The 13,619-nt window shown below is 50.6% G+C and overlaps 1 protein-coding gene across 4 annotated transcripts; it reads right to left on the reverse strand.

Moving 5' to 3' along the window:
• Positions 1-537: 537 nt before the first annotated feature.
• CXXC1 (CXXC finger protein 1) lies at positions 538-6,825 on the reverse strand. Of its 4 annotated transcripts, none has more exons than XM_023733949.1 (16): positions 6,487-6,825; positions 5,716-5,775; positions 5,483-5,601; positions 5,281-5,381; positions 4,724-4,959; positions 4,456-4,635; positions 4,063-4,089; positions 3,740-3,985; positions 3,480-3,587; positions 3,133-3,317; positions 2,664-2,871; positions 2,474-2,584; positions 2,300-2,349; positions 2,077-2,173; positions 1,394-1,546; positions 539-1,311 (listed from the first exon to the last, which is right to left on the reverse strand). In XM_023733949.1, exons 2-16 carry the CDS (start codon positions 5,716-5,718, stop codon positions 1,165-1,167), a joined length of 1,971 nt encoding a protein of 656 aa, XP_023589717.1. In that variant the 5' UTR covers positions 5,719-5,775; positions 6,487-6,825; the 3' UTR covers positions 539-1,164. The 4 variants fall into 4 exon arrangements, with proteins under 4 accessions (XP_023589719.1, XP_023589717.1, XP_023589716.1 ...); XM_023733948.1 differs by having other exon boundaries at positions 5,716-5,821; XM_023733951.1 differs by lacking the exon at positions 5,716-5,775 and having other exon boundaries at positions 538-1,311; positions 6,487-6,717.
• Positions 6,826-13,619: the final 6,794 nt, after the last annotated feature.

The following is a 13,619-nucleotide window of genomic DNA, read 5'->3' on the forward strand; positions in this document are numbered from 1 at the left end:
GCCGGGGAGGGAAGGGACGGCGAATGGTGGGAATGCGCCTGCGCAATGCCCTTTTCGGGCAGCATGAGTTTCTCCCTCTGCCAGACCTGTTGCTGCCTGCATTCTCGGTTCCCTTCGTCTGTCTCCCAAAGGTGTGCACGGGCAGGAAGAACCTGTCTAGTGGCTAGGGCTGCGCCTGCGCACTGCCTTTTCCAGCAGGGGCCCGCCTCTGCAACCTCTCGCCTGGGTCGCGACAGTGCTCTCCCTCCCTCCAACCACCTGCCCCGTGGCCTTTGTGTCCCGCACTCTCCTCCCCGCCGGACAGTCGTGGGAGCGAGCGGAAACCGTGAGTTGCGCCGCGTGCAGGCCGCACCTCTTTTCGAGGGAACTGTGGAGGGGGGCGGTGCCCGCCGCAGGTAAACAGTGGGCACGGCTGTGCGACTGAGCGTGGGCGTGCCACCTCTCAAAGGTCTTGCCTTGGGGCTGAATACACCCTACAACCGGAGGGGGCGGGGTTAGGGTTCTGGGAACAGATGGTGGGCTCCTGCTGTATGCATGCCCCCAAAAAGAAGAGAGGCTTGTGTCCGTTACTAAATACACCGCCGGTCTGGCGAATATTAACGCTCACACAGAAGTAGTAAATCAGCCACACACTGAATGAGTGTTAACTGTATACCCACTGTCCCAAAATGAGAAGCTAAGAACCTTGGGCTCTCCCTCATCAGGTCACATCCCCACAGCCCATGGAAGTCCTACACAGTACACAGTAGGTGCCGACTGCATACCCGCTCCCTACCCATGCTACTGCAGCCCCTCCCAAGTACAAGTGTGCCACTGCCCAGCTTCCCCAGGGGGTTGGGGGTACAGATGCAGCCAGAAAGACAAGTTTGGAGGCCATCGGGAATTGTCCTCGTTTTTTCCAAATTTTATTAACAAAACCCAGGGAGAGGGAGACAACGCCTTACTCTATGGTCTCACCCAGGCACGGAGGATGAAGAGACAGAGGAATAGATAAGGATGAGGAAATTCTGAGACCCTCCAATGGGTAGTCAAATGGTAGATGGGCACAGAGCGAAACTCGGGGACCTTGGAGAAACAGCTGAATGGAGGAACAGACACATGGATGATTCAGGGCAGCTCCCCCACCTGGAATGCAGGGTGTGAAGAAGCCTAGGCAGGTGAGGCTCAGCGGTCAGCAATGGATCGAAGGTCGGTCGTGAGTGGGTCATGCTGGATTGTTTGGTGCAGCATCAGGGCCAGTAACCCTGCCCGGTTTGTCATGGCTGTGCGTACATTGCGCTCCTGCTCAAACAGCTCATCTAGCTTGTACCACTGCCGGGGGAATAGATGGAGCCATGAAAAGGGGCTCCTGAAGCCCAGCCTACCCCTAGCCACATCCAGCATCAAAACTTACCACACGCACACGCTCTAGGTCCACTTCAGCACGCCGCAACTTCTCCCAGCAGTAATGGCGGTTGCACTGGCGCTTGGGCAGACGGCAGAAGTCGCCTGTGAGCTCAAACACATCACGCACAAGGGGGCACCCGCATACTTCATCAGCTGGCACCTGCAGGGAGCCCGGAAGTGAGGATGCATAGAGGGTGGTAAGGCAGGGAGGAGAATAGGAATGGGGGATGGTCAGAGAGAGGGAAGGGAAAGAATGAAGAGAGGTCAAGCAGGAAGTGGAGGAAAGTGAAGAGGCAGGGGAAAAGGGAGAAATGGAGAAGGAAGAGACAGAGAAAAGGAGAAACAAGACAATCACTAGAGAGGAAGAACAGAAAGTGTTCAGGCAGGGAGGTGGGAAGGACTGAGAGATCAAGCAAGGAGAAGATGAGTGGGAGTCAGTGAGGAAGGGAGGGTGGAAGGTAGCATGGGAAGAAGAGGAAAAACAAGATGATAGAGGAAAAAGGAGTAGGAGGTGCTAAGACAGGGAAAAGGCGAGGAACGAAGGGTGATGACAGACGAAGAGTAGGAAGAGTGGAAGGCGATCAGGTAGGAAAAGGAAAGGAAGGAGGGAGGTCAGGAAGGAAAGGACAAATGTGAGGCAGTAAGGCAGGGAGGAGGGGCAGAAGGGGGGCAGTTGAGAGGAAACCTTACTTTGGGGTCCCGTGAGTGCTCTGGACATAGCACCTGGAGTCGTTTACAGTATGTCTTGCTCTGAGGATTGTAGACATCACAGAAGAGCCGAGTGGCCCTGGGGGTTTGGAGCAGAGGGAGAGTGGTGAGGGAGACGGAGAAGGTTCCACTTAAGCTTGCCCACACCACATCCCGCCCTGACCATTACTCCCCTCCTCTAACTCCACGTGGCACCCACACTCACCCCTCGATGCGTGTAGGGTACATGGACCCAAAGGACGTCTGGCTCTCATACTGGAGGAATGAGCACAAAAGGAAGGAACTGGATGTGGCTGCATCCTTCCCAGACAACAAATCTGTCCCCTCGGGGCCCACTGATGTTCCCACACCATCCGCCCCTTCAGAATGACACCCTAACCTTGGCATAGCAGCGTTCCATGTGGCGCAAGGCAACACGTGGGTTGATGGGGTGCCCACAGGAGACACAGAAGATCTGCAGGTCCGTGTCATCACTGTCACCCTCATTGCTCTGTATGGGGTTGAAGGAACGATGAGGCCAGGCAGGAACAGGTGCTGGGCCCTGCTGTGCTGCGCCCATGCTTGCTCACCTCCTCATCCTCGCGCACAGCCTGCTGCTTGGCCCGCAGAATGATGGCCTCGAGCTCGTGGAATCGGCGTTCCATTTCCTGAAGGCGGGTGCGGGCACTCTGCTGCTCACGGCGAATGCGTTCAAGCAGCTTCTTGCCATGCTCCTCAGCAATGCAAGGGCTCTGCTGCCACTGCTGGATGCGCTGGGGGAGGATCTCGTAGATGCGGCTGCAGGGAGACAGTGGGTGGGGTACAGGCAAGGAAGGTGGCGAGTAACAAGACAAGTGGGGTGATTAAAGGATGGCAGAGTGGATAGGTGACTGAATGGTGGAAACTGTAAGTGAATGGATAGATGAACTGATGGATAGGTGAGTAGACGAGTAGACAGATGTTTGGTTGAATGAATGGTGGATAGGTTATCGATTGGTAGACATACAGATGGCTCTTGTCATGCCCTACCCTGTACTCCGACCCCCTGAAATAACTCACTTGGCTGCCAACTTCATGCCACAGTCATCTGAGCAATACTTGGAGCCGGGCTGTGCAGGTCGCACACAACCAGGCCCCAGGCACTGCGGTAGAGATGCGGGGTCCTTGGCATCAGTCCGCTCTGGGTGTTTCCATTTGTCTTTGTGCTTCTGTTTTTGTCGATGTCGCTTGTATCTCTCCTCCTTCTACAGGGCAGGGCAGGTCAGGTCAGAGTGGAGTTGAAGTCAGTCCCAGACCCCACCATTCCACCCTTTCTGGCTCTTGCCCTGTTTAGGCCTGACATTTGCTTCCTTCCATCCCCGCCCTGGCCTCTGCCTTCCCATGCTTTAGTCCACCCTCTCCATCACCTTCTTCTCAGACTTCTTCTCCCGGCGCTTTACATGCTTCACTTTCACTGCTCTCTTCCGCAGCGCAGGATCCAGGAATGGAGACTCCTCTGTGTCACTCATCCAGGGCTGCAAGCAGGACATGCACTGACCCCTCCACCCCACTCATGAAAACCTTGCCACATACTCATTTCCCAAATCAGTCTTCCATACCCTCCGCCTTCTCTCTCTCTGCATTGTAACCTCCACCCTTCCACCATCAGAAACTCCTGCCTGCTCACCAGACCGTGGTCATCAAAGGCCCCCGCGCAGAAGTCCTGGTACAGGTCTGGGTCCAGTGGTAGGTCCTCATCTGAGAGTGGCTCAGGGGTGGCGGTAGCCTCAGGTGGCTCCTTGACTGCTGACGACACCACAGCCCCCTCGTCCTCACGGATGCGCCCCAGCTTCTGTGATGGCTGTGGCTGCTGCTGGGTAGGCAATGGCCGGCGGGGCCTTGGAAGGGGCTCTGAGGGCGTCACCGGCGAGAGCTGCGGGGCAGAATCTCAGGACTGGCCCCGACCGCCCTGCCCGCATGCCCCGTCCCACCCTGGGGGGCTGGACTCACCGAGGAAGGGAAGTACTTGTACGATTCCTGTGCCGGCAGGAGGAAGGCCCAGGTCAGCCCCAGGTGGATGGAAGTTGGCCCACCCACCTAGCCTTGCCATGCTTCCTCAGATACACTGGCCCCATCCCACCCACCAGAACCTGCTCAACCCTGCCCCACCTGCCTGACCACCTGGAAACACCTGGCCTCACCCTGCCCACTCAAACATACTCGGGGCTAAGGGACCTCCTGCCAGTCCAGCACATCTGGTCATGCCTCACCTATCTGGACATATCACACTCCTTCCCACCTGCCTGGATACAACCCAGCCCACCCATGCCTAAACTCAACCAACCTCTCCTGGGCACAATGTTCCCACCCAACCTGACCCTGCCCAGCTCCACCCATGCTCACCCGGGCCCGAAGTTGGCACTGGCGTAGCCGGCACTTCTGCCGGATCTTGTTGGGGCCTCCAAACTTCTTCATGTCCCGGCAGAAGTCACAGTGGCCACAGTCCTCAGTACGCCGGCATGCCTCGCACTCACCGCACATGCGGGCTGACCGTTTGATCTGCTGCTGCTGTTGCTGGTGATGCTGGGGGAGGTGCCAGGAACAGAAATCAGGAACCTACACAGGGCACAGGATGGAATCACCCTACCCAACCAGACCACCAGTCACTCACCTGGCTGGATGTGGGCACCAAGGGCTGTGGAGAGGCTTTGTGGGGTGAAGCAGAGCCCCGAGCAAGTATGGTCCCGACCCCTGTCCCAGACCCCACCCGGCGCTGCAGGTCTGGATCTGGGGCAGGCCTCTTGCGCCCTCCACCCTCATCCCGGGGCTCACTGCTGTCCCGCTCACTGCCATCCCGCTCCCGTGACTTCTTGTGCCGGTAGCGGATCTCCAGCTTGGGGTCCTTCTCTGTTGGGGGGAGGACGGGGCCACGGCAGTCCAGCATTGAGGGGGTTTGGATGGTCCCAGAACTTTTTCCTTATTTTCCTTTCCTTCTTATTCCACCCACCTGCTCCATTCCCCTGCTCCAGAAGAGAGCTGCTCCCTCCTGCAGGGCTCTCTATCATGGCTCACAGTGGAGCCCCAGTTCCAGCTCACCACAGACCAACAATTGCTCTGCCCATAAACACATCATCACTATTTCCCATGCCCCTCCCCCATTATGGTTCCCTCCTCCTCCTCGCCCCTTGAAGCCCCACATCCCTGCCCTGTCCATCCCACCCCCCTCACCTCGGCACTCCCGACAGTACCACTCCCGGATGGCCTTGGCCATCTTCTCAGTGATCCGGATGCAGTCCCCATGGAACCACTCATTGCAGTTGTCACACCCACTGCAGAGGATGGGGCAGGTGGTGGAGATGTGAGGGCCCAGCCCCATCAGCTTTACCCAATCTTGCCAGGTATCGACCCCACCCGCCTCTCCCTGGCTCACATCATGAAGCAGTTGATGTCTGGCTTGCGGCAGATGCAGTAGATGGGTGCATTCTCCCCATTCTCCGACTTGCTGTCCTCCCCAGCATCTGGTGGCTCTGGGTCTGAACCGTCCCCCTCCTGTAAGATCCCCCATTAAGACTCCTCAGAGAACCCCCAAAATGGCACCATATCCCCCTCATTACAAATCCATCACGGCTCACCACAGATACCCATCACTCTACTGAGAATTACCATTACGGCTCTCCATAAATCTCTCCACTATGGTCCTTATGAACCCAGCAGTGTTTCATTCTGTTGTACATACGGTCGCTATGAGTCGAAACCGACTCAACAGCACCTAACAACAACAACAACATGGTCCTTACAGACATCCCGTAACACCTCATTACTGCCTATAAAACCCTCTTCCTTCTACCCTAGACTTTCCATCACTCATGCCACTGACACCCCATGACTTTATCCACAAATCCTCATAAGGGCTCATCACAGGCACCCTAGTACTCCCCGTATACTGCCCCCCTCCAGGGCTCCCCAGACTTCCATCACAGGTTCTCACAGATTCCCCATGATTTACCACACAGACATCTCATCACGGTTCCCCAGTAACTCCTTCACGGTTCTCTACAGATTTCCCATTATTTACCCCACAGACCCTCATCACGCCGCACTACCGACCGTCCGACACGGCTCATCACAAACCCTTATCACTCTGCCCAAAAAAATCTCTCATCACGGTTCTTCACGGAACCGCCATCAGTCATCCCCGCTAACCTTCCATTTACGGACCCCTTCTGCCTCATCAAAGAACTTTCATCATGGCTCACCACAGACCTCCATCGTTCTTCCCAAAGAACCCTCTGAGGCTCACCACAGACCCCCATCATTCTGCCCACAGGCTCCCGTTATGGCTCACCACAGACCCCTACGCGTCTGCCGTCGGACTCCACCATTACCAACCCCGCCGACTTCTACCGCAGAACTCCTCCCTGGACCGGTACTCACCATATAGCCAGTTCCCACGTACCCGCTCGCAACCTCGGCCAGCCACCAGAGAACCTGCACAAACCACCCCACGGCGTCGCGGCGGTTGCAGATACGACTACAACCACTTCCGCTTCTGGTCGCGCCAATCGGGCACCGTACTCTATCACGCAGCTCCGTCGGCGACTCTGCGGCAAATAAGTTGTGCGCCGCCCTAGAGCCCTGAATGGCTCTCAGGCGCCGCCATCTTGACTACCGAGTCCGTAAGGTGATCGAGTCCGTAGGATCGCATGAAACACAACAGCGCCTATATCGCAGCTTTCTCGTAGGCGCTGCCACCTTGTCGGTCGAATCCGTACGTCAACCTCTTGTACTATATTGACGTTAGCAAGCAATATGGCTGCACCTACTACGCGACTTCCAGGAAGAAGCTGTAATCTTGAGGAGTCTGATTCCGTAAGGTGGCCTGGTTCATACATTCACAGGCAACATGGCAGCGCTGTAATCTCGACTACAGCAAGGGGGCCGCCATATTGGCAGTTAATGCCGTACCACGACTGTTTATAGTTCACAGGCCAAGAGGCCGCTGACGAAAACAGATTTCGGTCAAGGCTTTCATTCATTCCTCCACTCAATCACTTTTCCTTTCCACGTGCATTAATGGGGCGCCAACAGGCTATGTGCCTCGCGCTAGGAAGGAAGTCAGTCCTCCTTGTTGTGTCTCCGACTTCACCTCACCACTGTTTCCTCCTTCACTCTTCCTGGCTATTCCTCCAACTAGCCAGAGGCGGGCCAGCCTCCCCGTCCTTTGCTCTTTATACAGGAACATTCTCACTCTGATGGCGCAGTGGTTAAAGCGCTCGACTGCTAACCTAAAAGTCAGCAGTTCAGCTGTCAAAGCTTAAAATTAAGAACAAACTCTGTAAAGAGAGATGTAAAAATGGCGTTGCGGGGGTGTTTGACCTCCTCTAACTTCAAAAGGGGGAAGGCGAATCAAGATCAACAGTCAAGGCTGATTCCTATAAGGTGGAGGTCAGACATGCCTCCACCCTCCAACCTTTTTACCAATTCTGACACCAACTGTCCCTCCCAGGACACTCCTTACTTCTCTGCTGGGTTCGATAATTTGTAGCAACGGCCACACAGAACTCACAGATAATTCAGGTTCATGAACAGTCAGGACACAGTTCTTCCATGAGAACAGCTTCTTCTCACCCTCTTTGGCCTCTGGCCTCTGCCCTGCTCAGGCAAGTGTTACAAAGCTCTTTTAGCTCTGTTGATAAGTGCCTAGAGGCACCCTACTCTGCCAGTAAGCCTTGTGCCTGAAGGCATTCAGCTCTAGCTCCTTTGGCTGGGAAGCCCCACCACAGCCTTCTCCCGCTGGTCTCCTGATTCCTGCCATCTTGTGAGTTTCTCACTGTCTTCTGTGTTACAGCTCCTCTCTCTGTCTCCTGGATCTAGGAAGGTCTCAGCTCAGGGATCTCAGATCCAAAGGATACCCTCTGCTCCTGGCTCTTCTATCTTGGTGGTGGTGAAATCCTCTTCTAGCCTCTGGGATGGCTCATTTTAAGCCTAGAAAACAAAACAAAACAAAACCCATTTCCATCAAGGCGATTCCAACTCATAGTGACCCTATAGGACAGAGTAGAGCTGCCCCATAGAGTGTCCAAGGAGTGCCTGGTGGATTTGAGCTGCCAACCTTTTGGTTAGCAGATGTAGCTCTTAACCACTACGCCACCAGGGTTTCCCTTAAGCCTAGAGGGATGGCAAAATTGACCAATTCCCTCATTAGGGTGCCATATTCCTTATTTGCATAATCCCACCCACACAAGGGTGCCATACACATTATTTACATTATTAGCAAGCGTTTCAATCCCTTTGGTGGGACACAAGCACCTCATCTGCATAGTCCCATCAGTCATTTGATGGGAGTTCCAAAAACTATGGCTAGAAGGGCCATGTTAAGTAATTCACTGCACCGCAAGAGAACAATAGAGTTTTATTGAGGACTAGAACAGTTCAAACCAGGTGGCGCAAAGTGCTCCAAAGGGGTTAGGTAGAGAGGGATTTTTGTATATAGTTTAGAGAAACAAACAAATCTTCACATCAGCTTATCTATTTTAACATTCTTTCTGAGAAAGATCTGAATAAGCAATCTTTCAAAGAAGAGTCACAAGGCCCCCTCCCTAGGTAACATTTTGCCATATGTTTAACTACATTCTTGCTCCCTCCTTGATTGCTCGAGTAAGGTAGTTAAAACTTTACAAGAGTGGAAAATTCCATGCACAGTCTAAAAGTAGAAGTGGAGGTTAGGAACAAAATGGAGTCTGATTCAAACCTGTGTCAGCCACCTCGGTTATGCCAAACACTTCAGATTTTTAGGGTGCACTCACACAGAGCTCACCAGGAGCTCCATGGGAGGAAGATGTGGCATTCTGCTTCCATAAAGATTTACTGCCTTGGAAACCCCATGAGGCAGTTCTACTCTGTCCTATAGGGTTACTATGAGTTGGAATTGACTCAATGGCAACGGATTAGGTTTTGGTTGTTCTTACCCTCAAGATCAATTATGAGCAGTGATGGAAGATCTTAAATTATGGTGGCAGTGGGTCCTGTTGAGAAGTGGCCAGATCAGAAGTAGATTTTGAAGTCACAGATGTCCACTTTGATTCTCTAGTTTAATTGGGGTTTGCCAATATTCTCTTGAAGCCCTGGTGGCATAGTGGTTAAGAGCACAGCTGCTAGCCAAAAGTTTGGCAGTTCAAATCCTTCAGCCACTCCTTGGAAACCCTATGGGGCAGTTCTATTCTGTCCTATAGGGTCGCTACAAGTCGGAACTGACTCGACGGCAATGGGTTTTTAATATCTCTCCTGTAAAGACAATTTTTTTTTACTTTTCCACTTAAATTGGGTACAATATTCCTCAAAAAACCAAAAATAGAACTACCATATAACTCAGCAATCCAACTGCTAGGAATATACCCAAAGGACTTGAAAGCAGTTACTCAAACAGACATATGTAAACCAGTGCTCACTGCAGCACTATTCACAATAGCCAAAAGGTGGAAACAACCTAAATGCTCATCAGTCAATGAATGGATAAACAAAATGTAGTACATACGTACAATGGGATACAACTTGTCTTAGTCATCTAGTGCTGCTGTAACAGAAATACCACAAGCGAATGGCTTTAACAAAGAGAAATTTATTCTTCACAGTTTACCCATTGCCGTCGAGTTGATATCGACTCATAGCAACCTTATAGGACAAAGTAGAGCTGCCCAATAGAGTTCCCAAGGAGCGGCTTGTGGATTCAAACTGCCAACCTTTTGGTTAGCAGCCTGAGCAGTTAACCACAGTTTAGGAGGCTAGAAGTCCAAATTCAGGGTGCCAGCTCTAGGGAAAGACTCTCTCTTTCTGTTGGTTCTGGGGGAAGATCCTCATCATCAATCTTCCCCTGGTCTAGGAGCTTCTCAGTGCAGGGATCCTGGGTCCAAAGGACACACTCTGCTCCTGGCACTACTTTCTTGGTAGTATGAGATCCCCCTGTCTCTCTGCTTGCTTCTCTGTTCTGTGTCTCAAAGAAGATTGACTCAAAATACAACCTAATCTTGTAGATTATGTCCTGCCTTGCTAACATACTTGCCGCTAAACCTGCCTCATTAACGTCATAAAGGTAGGATTTACAACACATAGGAAAATCATATCAGATGACAAAATGGTGGACAATCACACAATACTGGGAATCATGGCCTAGCCAAGTTGACACACATTTATTTGGTGGACACAATTTAGTCCATAACACTACTCAACCAGAAAGAAAAATGATGTCCTGATACATGCTTATGGTGTGATGGATCACTTATACATAGCTTTTCTCATCATGGTCTTATAACTCCCACCAAATGTTTGGGTGGGACTACACAAATAAAGTGCTTGTGGCTCACCAAGGGGATTGGATAGCTTGCTAATAATACAAATAAGATGCATGGCAACCTTGTGGGGGTGGGAACATGCAAATAGGGTGTATGGAACCCTAACAAGAGGATTGGTAGGTTTTGCCATCCCACTGGGCTTAAAATGAGCCATCCCAGAGGCGGAAGAGGAGACCTTACTACCACCAAGAAGAGATGGGAGCAGAGCACATCCTTTGGACCTGGGATCCCCACGCTTAGAGCCTTCTAGACCTAGGAGATAGACAGAGAACTGTAACACTGGAGATGGTGCAAGACTGTGAGAAGGAGTAGCAGAACCAGGAGACTTGTGTGAGATGAGGCAGTAGACTTCCTGGCCCAGGGAGCAAGGCAGTTACAGTCAGTGTGCCAACCCACAGAGTGAGAGAGCTGAACACCTTTGGGCAGACTTGCTGGCAAAGTGGGGTTTGTTTGGGCCCTTGTCATTGGAGCTAGGCTTGCTGACCCATGGAGCTAGAGAGCTAAGTGCCTTTGGACTGAGACTTACTGGTGGAGTAGGGGGCTTTGGGGCACTTATGGGTAGAGCTGAAAAGCTTTGTGACACTTGCCCAAGCAGGGTAGAGGTGAGGCCAAGGCTGAGGGGCTGAGGGCCAGAGAGAGGCCTGTCTGCGGGCATGGCTGAGAAGAAACTGTCCTCACTGAAGAACTGTGTCCTGAGTCATTCCTGATCCTGAATTGTAACCTGTTACTTCCCTAATAAATCCCATAATCATAAGTATTGTCTGTGAGTTCTGTGTGGCCATTACAATGAATTATCAAACCCAGCAGAGACATAGTGCCATGGGAAGGATGGCTGGTGTCAGAATTGGTAACAAGATTGGAAACAGGAGGTATGTCTGACCTGTACCTCATAGGAATCAGCCTTGGGCTGCTGATGCTGATAGTGATTCTCCTTCCCCCTTGTGAAGTTAGAGAAGGTCAGACACCTCCACCCCACTGTTTTGACAATGCTACAACATGGATGGAGCTTGAAGACATTATGTTGGTGAAATAAGTCAATCACAAAAGGACAAATATTGTATGAACTCATTTATATAAAAAGAAAACAGCAGGCAAATGTATCGAGACTGAAATTTATTAGTGGTTACAGGGGCGGGAGGGAGGGGGAAAGGGGAAGTTTTTGATTATGGAGTAGAGAGTTTTTGTTTATGGTGATGAAAAATTCACATTGATTAAGGGTAATGGTTGCACAGCCAATTAATGTAATTGATACCAGTAAGTTGTAAACCTGTAAAAAGTTGAATTGGCAAATGTTGTATAATAGATATTTTCACAAAAAACAAAAACAAGAGCAGCTGCTGAGGTTTCTTATGTACAGCCAAACATTGCATGAGATTTGGTTCCTTGGTTTGGAGGTTTAGGGCCATGGTTTCATGGGACAACCCTGTTAATTGGCCTAATATCATATTTAGTGCTTCTGTTCTGCCTCCTAGTTCATTGCATAGTGCATGAGGTCGTAAAAGCTTGTAAGTGGCCATCCAAGGTACAATTGGTCTGTATTTGCCTGGAGTAGCAGAGGAAGTGAGAGAGTCAGGAATAGGAGGAGGAAATGGAATGTGTGCCTAATTACGTCTTTTGCCATGAGACCAGAAGAACTGGATGGTGCTCAGCTACCATTACTGAGCATTTTGATCAAAGATTCTATAGAAGAATCCTGATCAAAAAGGGGAAAATGGGGAACAGAATCCAAAATTCTCATGGAATCCAGACTTTCTGGAGTCATTGAGGCTGGATAAACCCCCAAAACTATTGCACTTAGATAATCTTTAAACCTTAAACCAAAAATACTCACTGAAGTATTCTATAAACCAAACAACAAGTTAGCTTATATAGTAAAGAATGTTTTCCTGAACATCACGCTCTTTTGAGGAACTATGTATATGGCAACAATTGAAAACAGCAACACAAAAGGTCAGATAGGAAGCTTAGGGGGCAGAGAGTTCATGTTAATGGGGGAGGAACAATTTGGAAAAGGAGGGTGTGATGGTAAAGGTTGTATGTCAACTTGACTGAGCCATGATTCTCAGTGGTTTGGCAGTTATGTAATGCTGTAATTTGGCAGTTATGTTGTGATGTAATCATCCTTCATTTTGTGATCTGGTGTGAGCAGACAATCAGGTGAAAGTGGAGTTTCCTTCGGAGTGTGGCCTGCATCCAATACATACATATGTTCTGGAAAAACTCACACACTCTGGATTCTGCATCCAACTTGCCATTCTGCGACCTCTTAGGATATGAGCCAGCAACTTGCTGCCTGACCTTCAAATCTTGGGATTTTCCACCTCCTGCAATCCCGTGAGCCAATAGCCTTCTGCCTGACTTGCCGATTTTGGGTTCATCAGCCACTGCAACTTCGAGAGTCAGGAGAAGCCTCCAGCCTGACTTCTGACCCTGAATTTGGAATTTACAAGCCTCCACAACTTCGTGAGCAATTTCTTGAGATAAATCTCTCTCCTTCCATCTTCTTTTGATGCTTTCTGCATCATTTAATATTTTGCCCACAGAATCCTTCAATATTGCAACTCGAGGCTTGAATTTTTTCTTCAGTTCTTTCAGCTTCAGAAATGCTAAGCGTGTTCTTCTCTTTTGGTTTTCTATCTCCAGGTCTTTGCACATTTCATTATTTTACTTTGTCTTCTCGAGCTACCTTTGAAATCTTCTGTTCAGCTCTTTTACTTTATCATTTCTTCCTTTCACTTTAGCTACTCTATGTTCAAGAGCAAGTTTCAGAGTCTCTTTTCACATCCATTTTGGTCATTCTTTCTTGTCTTTTTAATGACTTCTTCCTTTCTTCATGTGAGTTACATTCAATATATATGGACACTCTGGTAAAGCTAGCTCTTGCTCTGGATCCTGCATCTGGCTCGTCATCATCTCACCTCTGGTTCTTGGGACTTGAGCCAGCAGCCTGCCATCCGATCTGCTGATTCTAGAATTTGCCAGTTTCCACACCCCTGTGAATGAGCAGCCTATCGTCTGACCTGATTTGCTAGCTTCCGCAGCCCTGTGAGCCAGCAACCTGTCATCTGACCTGATTCACCAGTGCCTTGGTTATCTAGTGCTTCTATAACAGAATGTCACAAGTGGATGGCTTTAATAAAGAAAAATGTATTCTCTCACAGTCTAGTAGGCTACAAGCCCAAATTCAGGGTGTCAGCTCCAGGGGAAGGCTTTCTCTGT

Source organism: Trichechus manatus, unplaced genomic scaffold (genome assembly GCF_000243295.1).
Source record: "Trichechus manatus latirostris isolate Lorelei unplaced genomic scaffold, TriManLat1.0 scaffold00063, whole genome shotgun sequence".
Lineage (NCBI taxonomy): Eukaryota > Metazoa > Chordata > Mammalia > Sirenia > Trichechidae > Trichechus > Trichechus manatus.